Raw genomic sequence first — 26,390 nt, 5'->3', positions numbered from 1 at the left:
GTAGGAACTTAAACACAGAGACTGTCGATAAAAACACTTTCATGCATCTAACAGAGGTAAATATGCATTATATTGTTATTTTTCCAAAGTTAACAAAACTGGCGACTGTAACCTTTGTATTTAGTCAAGAAAACTTTTTTAAAGTTAAAACAAGCAAAGAGATAAAAAGCAATGGAATAAATGTCCCATTACAACCCAACCTTTTGATTCAGGATTAATAAAAAAAAAGAAAAAAGATGATATTCAAGAAGACAAATCACAATACTTAGATGATAACTGGAGTGAATGTTGGCAAAGTCCTTTTTCCAACTGCTCGAACGTCTCTGGCCATTCGTTTCTGACCTCTGTGTCATCAACAAGGACTTTTTGCCCTTTAACTTAGATATTTGTTGTTGTTTTTTTCCCAACTTTTCAGACTATTCTCCTCAAACCCCCAAATCCCAATGGATCAATAAGTTAAACCAGCTAATTGGGCACCAATAATGCCGAAAGTCACGCAAATCACATTTCTTCCCCATTCTGGAGCTCTGGCTTGAGGTCAATGGGAAGTGCAATCCTGTGGAAGCAGGCAGTTACAAGTGATGTGGCGCTACATTTCATTGTGATGGAAACTTCGAAAAACCGCAACACACATCAAGTACACATAAGCAGAAATGCATGAAGACACAGTCAGAAACGCACACCTTGCTGACACCTTAGTGTGGTCACACTCTTACCTCAAACCTTTCCACTCAGTGACTGTCAGGCCAGCGTTTCTACCAGCGGATGTTTTTTGAGGCCAGTGTTTCTTTGAAAAAAGAAGAAAAGAAAAACAAAAAAAAAGACAGGAGGGCTTCAACCTGGAAGGCAGCTTCCGGTATCCATGAAGTTTAAAACAGCTGAAGATCAAGAGGGTTCAAGTTGTACCACTGAGCTCTTCCAGCCCTAAATTATTTAGTGTTAAAAAAAGAAGTTTATTCTAAATATTCAATCAACAGCAAGAGCACCTTGTTTAATTAGGGTACTTCATATTATAGAATTATCCAAAGCGTTCAGCCAGTGATAATTAAGAATTTGTGTTTCATGTGAAAATGAGGTACCGAACATGTACACGCTCGCAACCACACACACATTCCTGTACTTATACCTTTGTGAGGACTTTCATTGACGTTCCCTAGCCCCTCAACCTAAACCTAACCATTCCAACTGACTGCCTGACCCTAACCTCGACCCTAAACCTAACCAGAACCTCATTCTAACCTCAAGCCTTAAACCAAGTCTTGACCCTCAAACAACCCTTTGAAGATGTGAGGATTGGCTAAAATGTCCTCACTTTCCAAAAATGTCCTCACTCTGTTGGTTAAATACATATTCTAGTCCTCAATATCTAGTAAGTACAAGAACACACACACACGCGCGCGCACACACACGCTCCCGCAGGAAGAGTGTGGGTGTTGGGAGCAGCTGCATGGAGAGGCATCAGACCCAGCTTCCTCCTGGTGCAGCCACCTTCATCTCTCCTTCCTTCTCATTTTCTCTTCCACCATCGACCCCCCCCCCCCCCCCCCATGATGATGTCTTTCTTTTTCTCCATATGGATTCATTCAGAAATGGATAATACCTCATCTTAGTGTATTGGTAGAAGTTAAGTTGTTGCTACGTGTTGCAAAGAAGGTGTTGTCCTCTTTTGTCAGAATGGCGTGACATCAATGCAGCACCACCTGGAAGCTGAAACATTGCAACACTTTCCTGTGCTGTGCTCTAATCAAGGGCTTGTTTAGTGTTGAAACTCAAGTGAGCGAGGTGAAGCTCAGATGGACAAAGCAGATAGCTGGAAAATGAGAAGCAGATAAAGACGTTTTGGAAACGTAACTGTCACATATGCGCAATGCTGATGGCAGCTGCTGAGCGTTATGAAATTTAATCATTTGATTGTGCAATCAACTATGTGGAGGCTTCAGTATAAAAAACATCACAAACAGGAAATGTAAGAAATAGTTGAACATGGTTTCTGATTCCAAATCTTCCTCTATTATCAGACTAAACAGGTGCCGTAGAATCCTCACGAGTCACACATTCACTTTCCAGTTTTCTCCTCTTTGCACGGCTATCAGCACGTCCCATTCCAACTGATATCACACTCCTCTCTTCTCTCTTGCAGCCCATATATACTTCCTGTCTTCAGCCCCTTTCTGTCAGCAGCACTCCCCCAATAAGTGGTTACTGTGATAAAGACACTCTGCAGTTATTTGTGTGTTTCCTGTGTATCATGTGGTGGTGTTTCGAGCTAGCTAGCATGGCTGCCACACAGGCACCCAGGTGCAGAGTGTCACAGTGTGGGATGTCAGCCAGAAAGCCAGTGGGCCAGTGAGCGAGCCAACTGGGCCCTGCAGCACGTGCTGCCCTCCACCACCACCCTTAACCCATTGCTATTCCCAGTAGAAATGAGGCTTGTGACATTTTATATCAGAAAGAACGCACATCTGTATATGTGTGCTGTTGCCTTTTTTTGTTTTTAAAGGAGGTATGGCAGCACTAAACGAACCTGTTTGAGATATATTCTGTCTAAAAGTTTGCAAATGAGCACAGACGGTTGCTTGGTTGTGTGCAAACTTGTACATCTGAAAATCTGTGTGTTTTTTTTCCCCTTCAAAGTTCAAGGGTCAGGCCACGTTGCGTGAGAAGACCACAAGTGAAACCAGGATACACCAGGCGCACCAGGGTTTGCCCTCTCCCCCGGTTCGCCCCCAGGCTGCAGATGCATCGACCCAGACAAGGCTGCGCTTCTCTGGGCAACACAGAGAGACTGCTGTGCTCTGGTTCCTGGAGCCCTGATGCTCTGATTGAGGCCCTGCGCCCATGCAGGAACCAGAGGGAGGGGAAGGGAGAGCAAGGGAGGGGATGCAAACACATCTGCAAAATACAACTCTCACATCATCACAGGGGAAATGTAGAGGCCATGTAGAGCTGTTTTCCCTCTGCTATTACACATGAAGATGATACACACATCCACCCACTTCCAATTGTCTTCCTACTACCTCTAAAATCGGGTAAATATGTGAGGAGCAGGACAAGGCGGCAAAACAACTCTCCAGCTGGCAGGACAGTGGGAGAGCTAGAACGATCTCTTCTATTGTTCTATTTATACGGCTCTGAAAAACAATGGTGTTGGTTGGTGTCTAAAACACTCCAGCACCTATGGCACTATCTCAAGAGGAAATGGTATTTAAAAAAAAGAAAGTACATACTACTATATTTAAATGAGGATTTTACTGTACCTGTCAAGGGGGAAAAAAATGAAAAAATGGGGAAAGGAGGACACAAGAGAGAAGATGTAAGAGTGCAAGAAAAGTGTGTGGGTGCACATCTCTGCAAGGTGCCTTTTTGGTGCGTGGGTGCTGCCTTTTGCATTAGGCGGCAGTGCAGGACGGAGGTAGTAGGTTGCGATGGTGTGTATGTGTGGGTAAGGGTGCAAAAAAAATAAAAGACTGATAAACAACCAGAGCCCATCTCTCTCACTTCAGCTGGTTCTTCTTCGGCCGACAACCTGGGATTTTTTCAAACTCATGATTGGGGAATCGTTTCTTTTCAAGGTCCGCCTGACAAACTTCAAACCAAGGGTCCAACGGCTTCATTGTGACAGATTTCTGAGCTTAAACAGGAGATGAAGGGGGAAATAATGTTGCATTTGAATAGCGAAAAGTGAACCTGGATTGTGTCACAGCAATGTTAGGTGAATTCCCAACGGTGTACGCTTATGGGATGGCAGAGACGAAACCCAACTTGAGCTCCACGTAGTTGAAGCTGTCTTCTGTAAAACGTCTTTTTCTTAATCTGGAGCTTCCACAGCTTTCATTAAAAAGAAACTAATTTTACATTCACCATGCCCATAATCACAACCTTTTCCAGGAGGAGGAAATATGATTTGAGGTGCTTAACAGCTAAAGACAAACTGAGGAAAAACATTTGCTGGTGAACTAATGTACTTGAACTAAAAGAGATTGATGAACCAATGTATATTATGATGGTATTGTAAGAAAGCTTGTGGTAATGCTTATTGAGTTTTACATGACGAAAAATTAATTGATTTAATAATAAATGTAGGGTTTTTGTTTTTTGCCAGATACCTTGATATAGTATTTAGGCCTACGCTAACGATCCAGCTGACTAATGTATGCGGGAAAAGTGGGTGGATGTCATGATGTTACCAAGTGAAATATGCTGGTACATGCTTATTGAGTTTTACACGAGGGGAAAAACTCATCTTTTATACAAGATATAATAGCTTTTCGTATTCTCTTTTTATATATATTGTTGAATTGTTGAACAATGTGACCAAGGATCGGAAGTATAAAGACCTTTTTCATTGCAGCTCCAATTTCACAAGGAGGACAAGGAGCATAATAGGATAATATGTGGGAAGCACATGCAATATAGTGTTACTGTAGCCGTGAGCCGCGTCCCCTCCTCAGGACTACTGGGTAAAGGCCAGTGAGAGGCGTCGCAGCGAGCTGGAGCGGTGTGCTCTTTGTGGCCAGCTGTGGGGCCATTAAAAGGCCCATCTGCAGACAATAGGCTCTGTCTGAAGGGCACACACAGCCTGGTTCCTGTCCTGCCCTGCCCCACTGTGTTTGTGTATGGATGCGTATATGGGAGTACCATGCATTTCCATGCCCTATTTTAATCAAACGATACACAGATAGCTTCAAGACAGCTACCTCTAACTGGAAGTCACTTTGATGCGCTTGTAAAATCCCCACAGCTAATCTCAATCTGAATCGACTCATAGCGCTTGTGATGGTGCCTTCACTGTAATGTGTCATAAATAAACAATCATTCCCTGGTTCACTGAGGTATCTCTTCTTCAAGTCAGACAAAATGGCGGAGAAAATTGATTTCACTAAGCGATTAAACTTTCATAGCAGCTTCTGCTGAAAACACAGGAAATGAAAATAGCTTTATTAAAAGGTCACCTCTTATCATGCACTCGACAATACACAACAGCATGCAAAGTTACAGGCGGGCGCCTGGGGAAGAGTTAGCTGTCCCTGCCAAGCACACCAGTCGGTGCGGTTCAATCAAGCAAGCCACAACTTCACATGCCCTGACACACACGTGTGCGCATACACACACACACACACACACACACACACACACACACACACACACACACACACACACACACACACAGATATACAAGCGGGTGCTACATGCAGACACATGCAAAAATATCTGTCCCAATACAAAAATAGGCCCCGAGAGGTTGCACCTGCACCTGTGCCTTGGTCCACACCTACACACAGGTGTCAGGATGTGACACATACACACAGACAGAAAGATAGACGAGAGGGAGGGGAGAAACGAGAGCGGGCTGAATCACACAAATGTGGTCGACCAGAAAGCTTTTTGTAGATATCATCTATGAATTTTGGAGTGTAACCATGTGTGTGATTTTCTTTTTAAATAGACCTTCAGATTGATAAAGTTGGGGAAAAAACAATACTGCACACAATTTGTACTTGGAATTATCTCTACAATAGTAATTATGTGATGTATGATAAGGCTTTTATTCATAATTATGGCTTTGGGGGTGTGTGAAGTGATGGTTTAAGCAAAGTGTGTATCATACTACACACATTACTTCCTCGAGTGTCTCATTCTACATCTCAGAATGAGTGGTGCATCTTTCTTTTTCACTGACTCATACCCACTTCTCTTTTCAAATGGAGCAGATTAGGGAGTAATAATTGAAGAGGTGGATATTCTGTACAAAACATACATGCACGATCGCGCACGTACGCATGCAAACACATGCTTGGCACTTAAAACATCGAGTAACGAGCCACGACATTTGATCATGTTTGAAGTTACGCGTGAAAATAAAGTGTTCGGACTGTTGAAGTTTAATTTAAATGAAATATTTAGGCTAAAATGTACTGATTACATAAAACTTTAGAGAAAACCAAGTCTAACAGTGTTATTATAAAGTAATAGGAAATGTCTGATGTTTAATTGGAAAAATCATATTAATTCTTCATGTCATATTGATTTCACTTCAAAACTTCCTGACCTATTATGTTCTTTGAGCAATGTCGCCACCACATGGAAGCTTACTATTACTGCAGTCCAACACATTTAAAAAGCAATCAAACTTTCACTTGGAGTTCCATTTTATTGTGTTTTATATGATCTTTAAAACATGTGTTTTAGTTGATTTTGTGATAATAGAGGGTGGTACTGGTAGAGAACTGCTTTATCGCACAGTGATGCCAGACAGCCAGGACATTTTCTGAGGAATAATGCTGGATTTGTGACTTTACTTGCATTCTGTTCTGTATGAAACGGTTACAGATGACCTGACAATTGAAAAGAAAAGAAAAAAATAAACGAAGTTGATTAAAAAAAAAAACTAGTATCTTTAAATATCATTTCAAACAAATATAAAAGTAGAGTAAATATTATTAATAATAAATTAATAAATACAATTTCAGCTATGTGAGATTCAGGGAGACTAAGTAAACAGCGCTTCCTGTAAATGTTGGATGAACACAGCTGGCTTTGCAAAATGCATCAAGTAGTTGATATTTTCCCATTTCAGACACTTGCTTCTGAGTCAGGCAGTTATTAATCACCTGGAATGGACATTAATGTCTCACAGCACGAGGATCAAAATTCCAGGGCAGCGCTGCCAGCGTGTACGTGTTTGTGAACGTGTGTGAAGCACCAGACGAGCCGGTGAGTAAAGAATTACCCGTGACACACAGAGCCACGAAGACCACATCAACAGAAAAAGAGGAAATTACTTGAATTCTAAAAAAAATTCTCATCTGTCACATCATCCTTTCCATGAGACATTCCTTACAGTTCATCCTTCCCAACAATGGGACACGAGACCCCGGTGCCTTTAAGGCCACAGTAGCCCTTGGGTACCTTCTTCAGGTATTGCTGGTGGTAGTCCTCAGCGTAGTAAAACTGCTGCCCCTCCAGAATTTCTGTTGTGATGGGGCTATAACCCTTCTTATCCAGCTCCTGGGGAACACACACACACACACACACACACACACACACACACACACACACACACACCAAACAGACTGTTTAACAGCTATTTAAAAAAAAAAGTTTACAAGGGGGGTGAATGATTCACTAATCTTGGATCAAGGACATTCTTATTGGTGAGAAGAAAATGGCTCACTGGCCAGATTAAAAAAAAAATACATGGTTTGATGTTTGCTGTGATATCAGGCTGCGCTTTGAACACTCAATCCTCATATAGTTGGTTTGGAGTATGTTTTCTCATTCTGCATTGACATTATTCAGTTTAGGGGACCATTAAGAACGCCTGTTTTTCTTTCTTGTGTTGTCTTTTTTTTTCAGCACATTTTTTTTCTGGAATATATTTTGGACATGCCCTTTTTTAAATTCATATGAGGATTTGTCATGGAATTGATACACTTTCTTCTTCTTCTTCTTCTTATTAATAATAATAACACATCTTATTTGTTTGGCACCTTTCTGAGCACCCAAGGACACCTTACAATAAAAGATTAAAAAAATACAAATAATGCAACATTGAAAATCCATCCATCCATTTTCTACTGCTTATCCTGTTAAGGGGGGTGGAGCCTATCCCAGCAGCCTTCGAGTGAGAGGCTGGGTTCACCCTGGACAGGTCACCAGTCCGTCACAGGGCCAACACACAGAGACAGACAACCATTCACTCTCACAGTCACACCTTTGGTCAATTTAGAGTATCAATCAGCCTCGTCCTCTCTTGATGTCTTTGGACTGTGGGAGGAAGCTGGAGTACCAGAGAGAACCCACGCAGGAACAGGGAGAACATGGAGACTCCACACAGAAAGATCCTGTGCTCGAGCCGGGGCTCGAACCCGGACCCTTCTTGCTGTGGGTCGACAGTGCTGCCCACTGCACCAAATGAGGGTTGTAAGTGGGTTCTTCGTGTGTGGCACCTTTCCACTTTCTAACAGACATTGCTTGATAATGCAAAAAAGTGCTCAATCAGCTTTTCTCTCTGTCTCTCTCACTCACACACACACGCAGATGGTGAAGGCCGTCATGCAAGGTGCCAGCCTGCTCACCAGGAGCAACTGGAGGTTCTTGCTGTCTGTGGAGGAGCATCAGCTAAAACAAGTAATGTACTGTAATTAAGTAATACGCAGTAAAAATACACAGAATGCAGAGTAAATAACTCCTTTACAAGAGCATTGAAAGACTCAACATCTTACATGTGTAGATATTTGGGAATTCAAAGTGCTTGTGGCTACACAACAACCAGACAGCTGTGGGGGTTTTTTTGTCAACAAACACAGACCGTGTAATCAGTGTCAATCAATAGGTTTATGTTCTGTTAAATTCCCTGACTACACATTGTGCAACCGCTAGGGTCTGGACAATTATCAACACATCGATTTTAAACCTCTTATCTTAAAGGGGAAACTCCATCAATCCAGCACATCAAAGTTTGTTTATAGGTCTTAAGGACCTTAGTTTATCAGCCGTTTGTGGCTCAGCTTGAGGCAAAAGGCTCAGAGCCACAAACGGTGTAATTGTAGTTGAATTGTGGGTAATGTAGGCCCCTTATTTTTCATACAATAAATAATGAAATTCTAAAAAATAAATCTACTGGTTCTACTGTCCATCATCTATTTTACTGTTGTCAATCACAGCTTCCACAAATTATCCCTTCGGTTTCTGCCAAAGTTGTAGTTCTTGAAATAGACTACGAAGAATCCTTTCCCTGCTTGCAACGCCTTCATGTTTTCATATTCCGCAGCCTGTTTCCATCACAAATATTCAGGAACTACTTTCTCAGGTGTTTAACTTTGCCCAAATAAGCACATCCGTTAAATGTTGTTTTATTCTGTGGTGTATTGGATGTGAACTTTCAATAGCTCTCACTAATACAGTAAAGACTTTCGGCTCCTCAACTAGAAAGCAGGGTGATGGAGTGACAGAAGAAAGGAACATCTTTTTTTTTCTTTTTGTAGCGCCGCTCACCTCTGTGGCTCTCTCTGTGGGACGAAGCATCAAAGAGTATCCGCTCTCTTTGAGAACTCCATAAGACACTTTCACGCTAACATTTTTCTAAACACCATGAGAGACAGCTTCAAAAGAAAGCGCGTGCACACACACACACACACACGCGCACACACAGACGCACGCGCGCACACACAAAAACACTTAACACCTCTGACAAGTATATTAAAAGTATAACTGTTGAGTGATTTTTCTTTTCTTTATCTCATAACACAAGCGTTCATTCCTCTCTGAATCATTGCTCCTGAGAGCTGACAATACGACAAGCTCCAGGTGCGGTGGGACCAGCTGTGGGCAACAAGTAGCTCGCATGTAGCTCGCTACACCTCACAGCAGTGAAGCGACAAGGGCGTCGATTAGCGGTGTTTGGCGAGTCCCATCAAACTGATACGAGATAATTCCGCATCAACCTGCCCAGCCCACTCAGCCTCTGCATACGTCCTGCGTCTTCCCTCCATGCTGTTAGCTCCTCTCCTCTCAAAATGTAGCCCACGGGTCTACCATCCGCCGCACTGCTGATGCGTGACGTAGGTGAACACAGAATAACAGAAGACATCCGAGTACAGATGCAGCTATTGTACTCAAGATCTGACTGTGATTGATGTTTTATGTTATATTGGGGTAGTGTCTCTTTTTTTGCAGCTTTTTTTTTTTTAAGTCTTAATCCTGTGCCACACGTGCTTGATTGTTGTCATCCCATTTGGTCATCATCCTGTTTTTCCGTTTTAGTCACGCTTAAGTTGACTTTATGACTGATCATTTCGGTCTTTTTAAGAAGAAAAAACGGAACTATTTTAGTCTTGTTTTACTTGATTTGATTTTTGTCGACTAGAGTTTAGTTTTAGAGGATGAATTCTGGAGAAAAAACAATATCAGCATTTTTTATGAAGGTAACCATGCACCATAAATTCAACTAATCTCCACAACACTTCCAAGATGGGTATATAAACTAAATATTCTACACATACATAAATGCAAATTTCACAATGTTCCCTTCTTCCTTTAACAAGGGAAAGAAATTCACGCAACTTGACTCTCTTCTCTTTTTAACAGCATGTTCCTTCATATTTATCTGAGCATTTATGTGAGGATTTAGGCCAATGGATCAGAATAGGCTATATTAATCTAGTTTTCCGGTATTGATCCAGTGATTAGGGCCTGCAGTGGTGCGTCCCTAAAAACATTCCAAGCGTTAAAAGATATTTATTTTGAGATCTACATGAATGTCTATCCACCGCTTATTTAGTGTTTTCATCTAATTTGTCAAACACCTGTTTAGGTGCTCATTTAAAACTAGTATTTGCACAGTTAACGCCACCGTTCACCTGAGAAGGAGCGATAGATGGAAGTGTGATGACTAAAAACATTTGCCGTCGCTGAAACTGAGCCCACACATGCAGTCAGTATTTCTACTATGCACGAGACAGTTTTTTTAAGGAAAAAAAAAGAAATCATCTGATCGGGGTTTAAAAAAATAAAAGCAGGAAGATAATGTCAGCAAAGGGCAGCGAGGCAGTTAGTGTATGGTTTTGGCCACATGGAGGCAGTATGGTTCTTGATATGTGTGGGCCGTGGGTGATGCAGTGGAGTCCGTAAATCAAAGCTCTGCACCCCACAGAGAGGCTGAGGCAGCAGCTGACCTCCAAGTCCTCAGTGGCTGCTGCTACAATGTGATGGCTCTGATCTCCCTGCAGGAAGAACCAAGCATCCACGGTCTAAACTACAGCGCAGCGCAACCTTCAACACACGGTATCAAAACCTTGGAATATTTACCTTTTAAATGCATCGGTCAGAGTATGACACAGAAGAACCCATTTTCCCCCCGCTCATATCCTACAGCACACTAGCGAACAAGCCAGCATATCTAGAGCTCCATGGCCTAATTAATCAGTGATCACCGCTAAAACACAGTAGTGGCACAGCCTTCGGGGCAGAAGATGCTTCATGTAAGAACACAACGTCCAAGAAAAGGTCTGCTATTGCAAGCAAACATCACCCCCACCCCGAGCCCCCCGACAACCCTGCACCGCTCCCTCGCTCTACATCCAGCCCTCTACAGCAGTCACAACACGGCAGCCATTTTAGATCTATAAATCAGGATGCATGGCGTCACACCACTGTGTATCACCTTATGTGGCTTCACTCTCACTCTCTCTCCCTCTCTCTCTCTCACTGCAGCAACAGCGGAGGAATGGAAGGAGGAAAGGCGGAAGGATGTGGAGGGTAAAAATGGACATCGACGGAGGAGGGAAATTTCTAGAGGGGAAGGTGTTCTAGAGTTGAGTGTTTTTATGACGTTCTGATGGTTTGTGTGCGTGCAGATTGAAATATACATACATAAGAATAGACAAGCGTGTGCCCCATCATGGAAGCGCAAATTTCAAAACAACAATCTTGCAAAAATATAATTCACAATTCATGCTTCGATCCTGGTTGGGGTTCAGGTTGGGTTTAGGTAAAAAACTTGTAAATTGCCAGGGGAATTTAAGGTAATGCAATGTCCTTCAAAGTGACAAAAACAAATGCGTGTGTGTGTGTGTGTGTGTGTGTGTGTGTGTGTGTGTGTGTGTGTGTAAGGCTGAGCTCACTCAGCCCAGTCAGCCTTTCCTTTCTTCATGCCTGTCGGAAATACTCCCCTGTCAAAGACATGGCTGAACGGGTGTATTTCTATCTCTCCCCCTCTTTCTCTCTCTCCCTCTCTTTCTCTCTCTCTCCCAAGTGAACACAAACCACAGCTTCGTGCTACCAAGTCCTCCTTCCTCTCCAGCCAAGCGAAAGAGCCCCTTCTTTGCCATCGCCATCGCCAGAGAGTCGGCCCTGGGACACAAATAGGACGTGACACCCCGAGAGAGAGGGTGGAGGTGGTAGAGGAGGATGAGGAGGAGGAGGAGGAAAATATACTCTCATCCTACCCCACTGTCTTGTCTCTCTCTGTCGTTTCCCCTCGGAAGGCCTACGGCGAGAGAGCGGTGGGGAAGAGGCGCGCATTGACATAGAGTTTGTGACACCCGATGACTCATGGCGAAGACATTTGAAGAGGGATATGACCTCAATTTGGTGATTTATGTAATCATCCCTTCGTCTACTCCACACAGCGGTCCGTGGTTATTACTATGAACCATTTCTCTGACTTTGTCACCTTCATCATTTTAGGAAATTTCTGTCTTGATCTCAGTTTATTGCCATCGAGTACAGTATCCAGATCTGACATTGCAAGCCATTCATGTAAGGACATTTACTACGTGGTGAAGAGTATTAGCCGTGATAGAAAAAAAAAAAAAAGCACAAGTGACAGACCTGCATTTGTAGATATACAGACATATTAATGTAAATCCAAATTAATTCAAATTACGCATTATAAGACACTTGTTTTGCTTTCATTCAGATCTTAAACCGGCCTGACACCTCAGCAGCCAACATGAGGCGGCAAACATGAACGCCAGAACACAAAGAGCCCTTCAACATCTTAACAAATGAAAATACGCTTTTGGTTTTTGGCGTCGTCTAAAAAACACATGAAATAGCCTGACATGATACTTATCGACTAGTTCACACCTGCCCTCGATGACCTCAGGGGGAGAGAGAGAGAGAGAGAGAGACGGTGAGGATGAAGGAGAAAGACAAGACATACAGCGAGAGATGGGGCGAAGGAAAAGAGGAGAAGAGCATGAGAGATTACGGTGAAGCGCAGAGAAATAAGAACAGACCTTAGGGAAAAAAGGCGGAGAAAAAAAAATATCCAAAATAGAGAATCGCCTATTCCTGAGAAGTTGTGTGAAATGTTATGTAAAATATTCATCAAAATGTCTGTTTATATGTGTGAGTGAAAAGATGTATATCCCCCCCTGTGTGTGTGTGTTCTTTTTTTTATCCTGCCCTGCTCTGTTCATCTCTCTTTCTCTCTCTCAGCGCGGGTCAGGCATCCATTTTAGCTGGGCTCTAATCTTCAGCGAGTGCTCCTACATTTTGTGAGCGAGGATGCCATCGTGCTTACATATTTTTTTTTTTGGAGAGGGAGAGACGAAGCACACGCTTCAGTCTCAGAGCGAGGCGGCGTGCGATCTTTCATTTTTTTCCCGTTTCTCCCATTGACATCTGACGACCGAAACATGACAAAAATCGCCCGTTCACCGTCTTTTTACAGATTAATTGAAATGTACTCATAATATCTTACTTATGGATTACTTTCTAGTGCCTGAAAAAGTTATTGGTGAACCGTATCACACTAATATAAAATTTTTTTAATCTTGGCAAATGATGTCTTGGAGGTACATGAGCAAGTCAAAGTAAAAAAACAAAAAACTAAAAGGACCCACAGTGTTTGAAAACTTTCCAGAATAAAAGAGAAACCCAGTTGACCTTGTGTGACGAGAAGGGAACCTGCTGATGCTATTCTCTGTTTTAACACCCCCTCTAGCTTCTCCTCAAGACTTCGAGTTTCAAATACACCCCCCTCCACGACATTCCTTTTTTTTAACCATCATCCGCACCCCCTTTTGCCCCCTCCCTCCCATCTTTCAAGCTTATTAAGTTAGGATGCCTTATCAGAGGACACACTCACCCCTCTAAGGCCCGACACACATGTGTGTGCATGAACACACACAATATTCAAGTTGGCTTGATAAAACCTATTGTTCATACACACACACACACACACACACACACACACACACACACCACCCGTTCTTCCATTTTTCCTTCTATCACCCCCCCCCCCAACGCCGTCCGCCATCACCACCCAACTCCAAATCAACTCTTCCCATCCTCTCCTCTCCCAACTCACCCCCACCCTCCTCACCCACCTCTGGGGAGACACGTTTAAGCAGAGTGAGAAAAGTAGAAAAGAGAGAGAGAAAGAGAGAGAGAGAGAGAGAGAGAGATGGGGAGACAGGGAGAGTGAGAAAAAGAGAGAGAGAGAAAGAGATGCACTCCTCCTCTGTGCTCTGCTGCCACAGCGGCTTGGCTACAGAAGCCTTTGATGTTCTGCAAATTTCAAATTTCATTATAGAGAACCCCCTTCTCCTCTCCCCTCCTCCCTCCCTCTCCGCTCTCGCGCTTAAACAAGCTTTTCTGCCCCCCCCCCAAGCCCCCCAATGCTGAAGTTAAGAAACTGAAAGCCCTGCAGAACAGACTTTTCGTATGGGTTAATTATTCATTGGGCTGTGAGTGTATGTGCCAAATGTATGTCTGTGTGTGTATGTGCGCGCGCGTGTGAGTGTGTGTGTGTGTGTATCTGTGTGAGTCATGGACTGGCAATGGGGTGGAATCTGGATTTTGTGATGCCTGTCTTATCTCTGGTCGTCTTAGATCGCCTCCACCCACACTCTCTTGTCACTTTACCGAACACACTCTCTCGATGGAGAGCGTCGGCCTTTTAGGATAAAACACACACACACACACACGCAGGCACACACACACACACACACAAAACTGTAGGTGTACAGACGGACACACACCGCTTCCTCTGTTGAGATGCCATTTTCAAGCCAAGCGTTCTTGAGACTCAGCATCAATGCGGCAAGGCAACCATTTCAGGGCAGGAAGCTGCCATTTTGGTTCAGAGCGTGTCAGCTGCTTTGAGGAACTATGTGTCCCAGTGGTCCTACCATGAAACTGGGGTGCCACTGAAGTAGCTGACAGATCGGTGGTGTCAGCAGCATCACTGGGGTGGGGGTGGGGGGTGAGGAGGGTTGGGTCTGAGTGCTGTCGGATGTTTGTAAATGTGCGTTTTGTGAGTGTCTGCTGTGAAGTAGGTTAAGGTTCTCCGCAGTTTACCAGCGAGGAGTTGACAAGACAACATGCTCGATATAATGGCCGACCGCTGTTGTACTCTTTCACCCTCCTGAACGCCACTGTTATTTCTTTTCACTTGATTTAAGAAAAGACTTAAAGACATTCACATATACAATAATCGAGGCAACTCAGAAAATCACACATGATCATGTGATGACACAAACATTGGATCGTTTTCATGCAATATAACAGATATTTACAGACGACCTTTTATATGCTGGCTTAAACGCTGCACATCAGTTGATATGATTATTAATTCGGTGATGTATCATTTAAAATTTACAATAAAACATAAAGGCTAGTTGTCTTTTGACAATGTATTTTCTCTCTCTCTCTCTCTCTCCTCAGCAGACAATGTTCTTTGTTTTTAAAACCCTCTCAAGTGAGCAGCCATTTACAAACAAGCATAAACACACTCGCACAACATTACGCGTGAAATAAATTCAGGAAAATGAATGAAGATGAATACAATTATCAATCTGAACTGACATTAAAAACACAGTACGCAACTATAACTCTGTTAAATATAAATGAAAGACAGTAACGCCTCCAAAGAAATTGTTTTTTTTTTTGTGAGCGCATGTCTTTCCTCTGCATTCATCTCGGTTCTGACGCACACTGACACAGTTTTGCTCTTAACTAAACTCTGGTCATGTGACCCATTGCACTCTCCATTAAAAAATAAAGGCTTGGAGGAAGAGCACTACATTTTAACCAGACATCATCTTTTAAGGCATATTTTACATATTTTTTTTATCAATTTGATTCTTTTTATATTTTATTTAACAACACTTTTTTTCATCAAATTTAATGGCTGTAAGAGTCATGAATCCATGAGGAAAAATAAATTTAAAATCTCAATAATTACAAACATAAATCTACCTCATTTTAAACTCATCTACATGAACAATGTTAATTTGTAACTATCTAATTAATCATAATTTGATTTAAAATGCAGGTTTTTTTTTTTCCAATTCCAAGACTGTAAATAAACAGAAACTAAACTTTTAAGACAACATGGATTAGAAAGTACAGACAGAAACAACAACTAAATATAACTCATATCTGCAATCTAAAAGAACCTGATTTGAATCCATGCTCAAGCAGAAAAAAGAGGACAAAACAAACTGTAATTTGATGTGTCGACTCTACCAAGGTCACAAATACTCCAAATATCATATTTCCATGATACTGTGGATGATGCAGATGAGTGCACGTGTGAGATGAGTGCGTGCGTGTGTGCGTGCGTGCGTGTGTGTGCATGTCCTAAACATGGCCACAGACATCCTCATTTCACACTTTCACGCATGTTGTAGTTTACCGCCTGTAAAAAGGCTGCCAGGTCGTATTTGGGGAGGGGTCATGGTCAGTTGACTGTCAAAGGGGTGGGGTCACCATCATTTGATAGCCTGTCGGTCTTACTCCTCTGAACTGATTACCTCCCTATTTCTCTTTTCCTGCCCCTCTGGTCCTCCATTCTTAGTCCCAGCTGCCACTCCTCTCTCACCTCTGACCCCAGCCCAAGGCCAAGATTGGAAGGTTGTTGTTATGGCAACATGGCAGCCTTGTGGCCTGTGACTGCTGACCCCAGGAGCCCTAAGTAACCATGACGATCATAATGTGCTTCCCTGCCTCTCCGTGAATCCCATTAGAGAAACTGAACTGATGGATGGAGGATTGATGGATGGACGGATGGACAGATGGATAGAAGGAACAAAAGAGGGACACGTGTGCCTCTGAAAAGAGGATATTTAGAAATGAGTTTTAATGACCTCTCCACCTCTTTCAGCATGAGGGCCGTAGAGAGCGAGGCTGTAGATGAGTGGATGTAGATGGGATCAACGAAACAGGGGGCTTTCGCTGAACTAAACAGCATCCAACTCTAAAAAGAGGTCACCACTCCAGAGACGGGCTTTCAATTGTTATTGAAACGAATGGGACGACTCCACATGACCAATGTGCAACGGCCAAAAAAAGTAGAATTAAATTTAGTTCAACTTGATGATTCTCATTTCAGTACTGGCATGATGTGTGAGAAGTTCACGAATTATGATTTATGTTATACTGTAAGTATTAGTAATGCTTAAAAGTCAATATTAACATGAAACTTTCGGATGTGTGTGTGTGTGTGTGTGTGTATGTGTGTGTGTGTGTGTGTGTGTGTGTGTGTTTATACCTGCTGGAAGACCCGTTTGCTCTTCAACGCAAGTTCCTGTTGAGTGGGGCTGGATGTGTAAATGGCGGAACGATACTGGGTACCGACATCATTCTGCTGCCTCATACCTGCATAAACACACACACACACACACACACCCCACAATTAAGTACAAGTACCACAAACATGTAAAAGGTTTTCATAATCATGTCATCATAACTGATCTTGAATTCACGCAGCCAAATCAATTCAAAGATCACACCACATTCCTGCTTTGGGGGGGGGGGGGGTAGGAGGGTAGTGTTTGGCTGTATAGGCTCATGTAGGTGGCTGCATCTTCCCTCTCTTTCTCTTGTCATCTACATGGCGATGTCAACATTTTCATCAGTTTTACATCAGTGTGTTTGGAGGACCAGTGTACCTTGATTAGGAGGCCAAATAACTGCCATCACTATTCAGGAGCTGCAATCCTGAGCAGCTTTGGCATCCATGCACCCATCCAGGGCCGGCTTCTCTTTGACTCCCTCTCTCCCACTCAGCCTTTGTTTCTTCCCTTCACCATCCAACATGATTCTTCTTTTTATTCCATCTCCCTTTCTAAATCCTTGTCTCTCTAAATCTTTGGCCTCCTCTTATGGCCTGGGGTGAGAGATGTGTGTGTGTTCTTCTGTAAGACTACAGAGTTGTTTCCCTTTCTCTGCTCAGTAACTGCCGCGTGGTGCATGACAAAGACGACATCAGTGGAGAAGAAGATTCTTCGTTTGTTTTGGTTTTTTTCCATCATGCAGCAGTTATATTATTTGTGTTGTGATTAAGACATTCAGTTTTTCTTAATATCAGGAAACTTCAGCAGTTAAATCGGGGGGGGGGGGGGGGATTCACTTCTTTTCATGTTCTTTCTTACTTCAGCAGCACCAAACTGACAAAATACACAAAAATAAAACATTATCAACATGGATTTACATGCATAATTAAAAGGATAGAAAAAACCCATTATTAGTCCTATAATTATTATCCATTAACACAATTAAAGTGTGTGATTTCCTCTGGCCAATTCTGCTAAAAAGATAGGAGCTATCTTTTTTTAAATTTTATAAAATTGTTGCCGAGCTTCTTAGAAGTGAGGACAGTAGTGAATACGGACAACAAATGTATGATTTGAGTCAAAATAAACAAAAAACTGAACAATGAGTTGAATAAACTAGATTTATCACTACATGCAGTACTACAAAAAATGAGTTCATATAAGATGTTAGTGCAGCTTTAAATAAATAGTCAGTAGTGCCTCTGAATTGCAATATGTGGTAGTTATTTGGAGTAATGCAAGTGTATACTGCGCCGCTACAGTAGAGAAAAATGTCAAATCAATATGACACCCTTGGACTAAAAAGATCAACCAATTAGCTGTGTTCCCTGGAAAAAAAAAACATGTCGTGCTTTTCTCTCACTGGATTTCTCCCCGGAAACAGTCTGTTGTCCATATGAACTTTAGAATGTTTCACATAGCATCTTCTCTCTTTCTATTTACAAATGAATGTGTTGACAACCTACAACCACAAGATGCTGACATATTCCTGACATGTAATGATGATCTGCTCATCTGGGTGTCTTTAGATTAGATACAAACTCACATTCTGTTCTGATATGATGATAATAAGTTTTAATCCTGTCCTAATTTAATCAGGGCAGACAAGCAGATCGACTGTTTTCCGACACAGGCCGAATAAACTCACTATGACTAATGTTGGCTGCCTCAGAAGCTTTAAGTGAAGACTTCTTCAATAATATTTCAAGCCTGAGTTGTTCAAATACCACGAAATGGCTGCTGTGGATGTGATGCGATACATCTAACACAAAAATCTTTGTGCAAAAAAACAGCATATTAAAATTTGGCACTGATTAAAGCGGATATATATCTTAGACTACTTAAATAAGACTAGCCCAGTTGTCCTTGGAGACAAAAAAAAAAGGAGACAAGTGGACCATATTTTGTGGCATCCACAGTGCAACAACCCGTGTAATGATCAGTGTGAGCAGAGTCTTCAAACACGCTTGAAATTTGGTGCAGATGTTGCCCTGTTAGTCTATTCCCCCGCATAAAATCCACTTTGGGTGTCTGTCCACCTGCAAACACCTCCAGAATTTTTGTTTCAATGCAAATAGGAGCAAACAAAAAGGAATACACCATCAAAACCATGTTCAATTTCATCAAAAGCAAACATTTTCTGAAACAACCGATAAATAACTTTCAACTATGCTGTTTTGGGTCATTGTGCATATAAGTGTAAGTTTTTTCTTCGTTTTCAAGTTAACCTTGTTATGTTGCCAGCAAAAAAAAAAAAAAAAAAAAAAAGCGACTTAAGTTTGAAGCTAAAATGCTTGGCTATACTATATTTTTGTCACAAGGTGACAAAATAGACAGCGTTGCATACGGTTGTCACATGCTGAAGTCATGGATACAGAAATAAAATTACTCATCAACCCATAAAGAAAATAGAAGAGTAACAGAGCAAAAATGTGGTCTCCTCTTCTGTCTGCATAAATCTTTTATTGCTGTCACCGGCCACGTTTTTGGTAATATCCAGGAAAATGCTGGGTGGCCTCTGGTCAGTTCAGAGTTAAAGATTTGCTATTTGTTTTTCTTTCAAAAAAAAATAAAAATTTGTATAATGACTTTTTCGGGTGGAATAAAAAGGATAAAAACTAACTCAAGCAATCAAAACCTTTTTTTTTTCAATTTTTAGTTCTGAATTTTGCAATTCCCATCAAAAATAGCTCGAAAACGTAATGGAAACATGACATTGACACGCCCTCTACGCCCTTCCATTTCCCTACACCCCTCAATCTGAATTCATTCACCACATATTTTACAAAACTAGCAGGTGTGCGATGAGACGACTCACTCCACGCACCTTAGACCTGGTCAATCCACTTGCATATCTCCCTCAACGCAGACAAGATAAAGGAATACTGGTGAAATGTTCTGTACGAGCAATCATAAGGTAATTGACAGGTTAAGTTAATTTGACAGTTCAAGGCTAAGATCTCTAGCTTCATTATCCATCCTCCTCTTTCCTTCCCATCTGTATAAAATACCATCCGATAGTGGGAGAGATCATAAGTCTGGACCACAGCCGTGTACCAACCCACAGAACGACCCGGCTTTATATTCTACAACAGAATTCAACTTTCTGTCTTCGCTGTACCAACTACCATCTCATTTGTTCCTCTCTGTTTAAGCGTCCATCTCTGCAGTGCTGGATGTCGGCCATCTTGCCCCCAGCACAGTTGTTCAGTGACGAGGCTAATGGTGAACCTCCATAAAAGGCCACAGATTCATTCTGCCATTGGCTGTCCACTAGAGCCTTTACTCTGATTGGCCAGCCAGCAGAGGTCTTGTAGCTTTGCTGTTTGTCCTGACCTTCCCTATAAACCCAGAGGTTCTGACCAACCCAAACACACACACACACACACACACACACACACACACACACACACACACACACACACACACACACACACACACACACACAAACTGCATATTGCATATGGCCTAAGATTGTATATGGAAAAATATGCATATTAATTATGAGAGAACAACCTGCCATCTCTAAGAGTTATGAATTGATTGAAGTTATTTTAGTTCTTCATCTTCAACCTTGCAGGTTCAATATCTTACAGACAATAAAAGGGAAGACAGCAACAATGTTTCATCACAAAGAAATGCTTGAAGATAGAATATCAGAGAAAAGTCAAGAGGCAAACACCCTTGAGCAGTAATTGTCGTTGTGTTGGAAGCAGCCATTAAGATTCATCACATCTTCAGAGCTCGATCCACCATCAGAAGTGGAGTTACTCCCTAATCAAAATATTAACACCACCCAAAGCATCAGCCCTGCTTTTGATTATTTTAACTCTAGATCCAATCCCATAAGAATTGAGCCCTCAAAGAACTACAACGGCAACAAATACAACCCAAAAAACTCTGCCCCCACTCACCCACCCCCACCCAACACCCCGCCCTGCCGCCTCCACCGTCTCTCTCTCTCTCTCTCCATTTTTAACAGCCCCCTTCGTTATTTTCTCCATCCATCAAAGGCAGCAGTAATTATTAATGAGAGCCTCCCTGTTCTCTCTGCATTATGCATGAGAGCCTTGCTTCTGAAAGCAGAGGGTAATGGGGGGTGGACAGAAGGGGAGGGGCTACGGGTCATGCACGCACGCGCGCACACACACACACACACATACACAGCCCCTCGGGGTCACTGACCTACACCTACAAATGCAAAAATATTAATTAACCCCCACCTAAAAAAAAAAATTAAAAGTAGCCCCTTTAACACTTGAGACAAATGGAAGCCAAAATCAGATAAAGTGGGAGGGTATATTTCAAGTCTCAAAGGGTTTCTCCAACCGACATTCACGCTCAAACCTGCATACGCTTTTTTTTGGTCGTTGAGATCTTTTGAAACTTTGTAAAATCTCTCTTCCACTGTTTATCCTTGCGTGCAAACCCCCCCCCCCCCCCAACCCACCCCCCCCCCAAAAAAACCTTCCGTTGAGTTCATCCCTGCTGGCTTTTGAGGATAAAACCACGCTATTTTTCCCTCTTGCTATGTTACCTGCTCATTTTTATTTTTTAATTCTACAATTCACATGAGTTAATTTTACCGGCAACATTCAGTCCACTTTGACACACGTGCATGTATGTTCAGTGGTAAAAGAATCAGCGGGCTCACACACTCACACACGCAGGCAAAAGAAACTAATTGGATTAAAAGGGATGTTGGCAACGATGGAAAACAGGTAGAAATGAAGTGTAAGGGCACTGTTCTGATGCGTGCTACACTTAAATGCGTCCCTATCTTCCAGTCGCTCAACAGAACCAGCGGCTTGACCCTGGTTTATTCTTTCCTGGTGTCTTTTTACATAACAACCAAGAGCTGGGATTAGCCTCACCTCTCAACATCCTCCTTCCGTCTTACATTTCAGAAGGCCAAAAAAAAAAGATGATAAAACATCAGACGAGTGCAAATGGGGCATAAAATCTGAGGATGAAGGAGTGAATTTGTGTACAATTAGGCCAGTGTAGATTTTCCCCTTGCTACTTTTCACCTATATTCTCCTTCTGTGTATACTTCACCTACTTCTAGAGCCATAACCCTGCCCTGCTCACGCAGGAACATCACCAGGAATCGTTTTTTCTACGCAGATGAGAGTCAGACCAGCTTTCATCACTTGTACTATCTTGTCAAAACGTACACTACAAATAAAAAAAAAAAGTATAATGGCTGATAACTGCAGTCTTCCCTCTGTGTGCGTTCGTGATGGTAGGTTGTGCCGTGCCCCGCGGTCCCGTTACGACCGTGTGCGTGCCAACAGAGCCCTCTTCTCCTCCTCTCCTCTCTCAGCTGCTATTTTTGCCCTGTTCTTATGTAAGCCGCTCCTGATGCGCTGGAGACAGAGGCAGAGTACGGGAGTTGGGATGGTGAGAACATCCCCAGCGGACACACATATACCCTCACGTGCAAACACATGCGCACATGCACAGGAGTGGAATATGTGACATATGCAAACATACGGAGCAAAGCAGACAGTGATGCGGCGACGCTGGCTGTCAGAAGGAGCCACAACACATACGGAGGGAAAGTTACGGCCTGGAAAGTTGAGGCGAACTGTCTGTCTAGGTGTGGATATATGAATTCCATCATGATGACTACAGCCACTGAGTTCATCTGTTTTAAAAAGTCTGATTTATCAGTTCCCTTAGGTGGGTTTATTTAGTTTTTCAAATGCTCTCTCACGTAGTCACTTCATGGTTCTAGGCATGTTGTCGGAGCACCGCGTTTCTGGCCCTCACACTGTTTATTTTTTCAAGCTACATCATAATCTAAAAAATAGAGCTCGTTTCTACTCAATTGAATTCAGAACAGAACTTGAAAATCACATCAAAGATACGTAAGATAACTTGAAAAAAGACACCTAGATTCTGTTCTGGTGAGCAGCTCCAAAAAAATAAATAAAAATCAAGCGGTGACAGAAATATTTACTCTCAAAGCTCATTTTTGAGCTTTGAGTAAAGACAGTTTCTGACACATTTACTTGTCACATGATATTTGAAAATTATGCTAATGAATATGGAACAATGATCATGAGGTGATATTCAACAAAGGTAAATCCTTTTACTTGAGTAAATTTGCATATATTTGTAAAAAAAAAAGTAAATGCGGCGTGTTATTTTAGAGCACAGTTCATTTGTCAGCTCAATATACTCAAATAACAATTTTTAATAATTTGCTTTTCGATTCATAAAGCACTGATGCAGAATTCTGAGGCCTTTAATCAGCATTCACAGCTCAGGTTGGAATCAAATACTTTCATTTAATTGGAACTTGGTATATTAGGTTCATCTTGCCAACTATTACCAGCTTTTTTTTATGACATCCTCATTTATAAATTTACTTACCAATTCATGTAATAAATCCTCCCATCTTGAGGATCATAATGTTCAGTTTTTTAATGAATCTGTTTGAGAGAGAAGTTTTTATAAACTGCTGTGCTATTGAACTGAACTGGTTTATGATGAAATGAAAGGTGTTTTCAATATCTTGTCAACCCAAATTATAAGAACTAGAGCACGGAAAAATGTTAGGAAGAAATACCAGATAAAGTATGACTGAATTAGCTTTATTTAAAGCTAATTTAATGGGAAAGTGTGTATATTATAACATAAATCAGTTTCTTTTACCATCATAGCTTTTTCTAGGGGTACACAGAATGCTGAAAACAAGCTCTAATGACTTATCTGAAAAGTATATATATACTTTTTTAAACTTTAAATAATGAAATGGACACGCAGACATCCACCCCCATGCTGTGCACACACACACGTGCCATACAATCTCCATAAATTAGGGCTGTCAGCATCTGCGAGGGTGTAATAACTGACACCTGGTAATGAGCACACCATCCTCAGCCAACCAGGGGAGAGAGGTTGAAAGGGTGGGGGTGGCAAAGGTTACAGGTCAGGGGTCAAGGTCATCTCCTGTGGGGGTTTTTGCTTTAGATAGCATCGACACCCCTAAATTGAGGGATGTGGTGACACGGGGGTGACATGGGGGTACCCCAAAAGGGAATTGACGTGTGTCTCAGCCAGCTGGGGTGAAGATCTTATAGAAGGGAATATTAATGCTCATTTCATTTGTCAGAAAATAACTGCCAAGCATGACGTAGCAGATGGAAGACTGTTTTATTTGCTCTATTTTGTGACTTGACCTTATCCATTCAAATTAATATCCAGGCTGCAATGTCTTTTTCTCTTATATTCCACACTTTTATATACTCTCTTAAACTCTAAGTAAACTTTTATCTGCATATCGTATATAAATTATGCAAATATTTCATGTCATAGTTACAAATAACTTCCTTCTTAACAACTAACTAGTAACTTCAAAATTCGACTACGTGTGCAAAGGCAAACATTTATGTATGAGGCTGTATGAGACGTTATCAAAGCACCGCCATTTCGGACATCTTAGCAATGAGACTTGTGTCTACTGGCACAGGCCTGTGATGCCTGTGCACTGACGCAGCATCAGCAGCTCGCACCATAAATAGTGCATGGCCTCAAAAATAGAGGGAACGAGGGAAGAGGAAGGAAAGGAGGAGGAAAAGAGACAAGGAAACAAAGAGGAGGGGAAAAGCCTCGGTTGTTAAGATGAACTGCGAAGGAGGGGAGGAGGGGAACTGAGGAAGAGATGGGGGGGGGGGTTGAGAAGCAGGGAGGAGAGAGTGACTAAGAGATAAAAGAGGAGTGAGTGGATGCGAGAGAGTGTTTGTGTGATGAGCGGATGGCCTCGGGGAGCGGTCGACTCACTGCACTGCTCTGCGGATGTGCTGACGGGCTCCCGGCCGTTTGTTCACTCACTAGCCCCTTTGCTCTGCTCACTGCAAAGAGGACAGGGCTGGAGGTGCAGGTGAGATGGGTGAGGTAGTGGGGTGGGTGGAGGGGGGGGGGGGGATGAGACAGGAGGAGAGTGACAAAAGAATGTGCAAAAGTGGTGAGGACAGAACTGGGGGCAATACACTCAAAAAGTGTATGTCGGAACAGACCTTATGTTTGGATGAGTAACGGAGTACAGAGCAGAAGCGGTTTGAGATTATAGTCGGCAAGATAAGATCTTCCAAAGGGGGACTTGGGAGATGAAGAACAGATCAAGGCCTGACATGACCAACTGACATGCCATTGGTGCAGCCATGTACGCCGCTTGCATGCTCAAATGCAGTAATGCATCTTTTGAGTTTGCATATTGAGAACTTGTGCACACAAGGAAGTGATCAGTATGCTTGTGTATGGAAATGTGTGCGCAATTGATCTGCAAGGCGTGAAAGAATAGCAAGACGCGTTTGCGTCGGAGCGGTAATCACTCTAAATCCATCAAATCATCATTTTCCACCTTTGTGATGAAACAGAAGCCATGTTGTACTTTTGACATGCAGATGCCACTTTGCCTGCTGAGAGTTTGTGATCCCGCATTTCTAAGCACTCGTGTGAAGCGATGTTATTGGAGAGTCGTCATAACACAGACATAAGAATGTTATAATATGTGAGCGTGGTTGAATGGGGGGTCTTTATGCAACATCCCAGGGAAGCCAGGAGATTGAGACTAGTGTTGCTGAATATGGAAAGAGGACACACAGCAAAGGCTGCTGGGAGTTTCTGATTGGCTGTTAATGTTGCTATCCAGGCCGGGATTGGTGGAGCTGACGCAGCCCGACATCACGTTGTCGGGACTAAACCCTTTTGAACTGAGGCAAAGCAGAGAGGCACAGATCTCAAAACACACACACAAACACACACACACACACACACACACACACTTGGAGATACATACACACATGAAAAAGAACTACTGCATGCAACTGAATGCGCATCCATACATGATCACTCTACCCGTCTACCAACATAGTGTGTATATAAAACCAGGACAGGCTCTGTTGATTTGAGAAACAGAATTCCTAATGTTCCTCTACTGTTCTCTATGTGCCACGATCGCCGTTAAAAGCAAAAAGTACAAACTTCCTTAATTTCTCCATTCTCTTTTAAGCCCATCTCGAAGGTGGACAGAATAAATTGGAGTTTAAGCACGCGTGAAGGCACAGCCAGCGGGCCACATCACGCCACATTTGTCAAATCAGAGGAATTTCTGCTACACGTGGAACCCAGAATCGCTGAAGAGAGAGACAGCAGGAATTCACATTTAAGTCACGCGCCAGGAGTAACACTCACAGAAAAAAAAGTACATGTGTGCTTGTTTTGGAATATGTCGTCTGTTCTTAACTGTGATATAAAAAATATAAAAAATAAAAACTTGCAGAGTGCATAGACAATAAGCTGCATGCTATT

General features: G+C 42.3%; 1 protein-coding gene across 1 annotated transcript in view; it reads right to left on the bottom strand.

The window, feature by feature from the left end:
* Positions 1-4,172: 4,172 nt before the first annotated feature.
* msrab (methionine sulfoxide reductase Ab) overlaps positions 4,173-26,390 on the bottom strand; it is a 36,616-nt gene continuing 14,398 nt past the window's right edge. The window contains exons 5-6 of the mRNA XM_086183378.1: positions 17,006-17,112; positions 4,173-7,008 (exon numbers count right to left, since the gene is read on the bottom strand). Coding sequence (XP_086039504.1) covers positions 6,838-7,008; positions 17,006-17,112 — 278 coding nt within the window. The 3' untranslated portion in view covers positions 4,173-6,837. The remainder of the gene's footprint in view (positions 7,009-17,005; positions 17,113-26,390) is intronic.

The sequence above is a fragment of the Aulostomus chinensis genome, chromosome 17, assembly GCF_037954235.1.
Source record: "Aulostomus chinensis isolate RoL2024-O1b breed Wild chromosome 17, RoL_Achi_v1.0, whole genome shotgun sequence".
NCBI classification, from domain to species: domain Eukaryota; kingdom Metazoa; phylum Chordata; class Actinopteri; order Syngnathiformes; family Aulostomidae; genus Aulostomus; species Aulostomus chinensis.
This window is presented reverse-complemented; position numbering and strand designations above follow the sequence as displayed.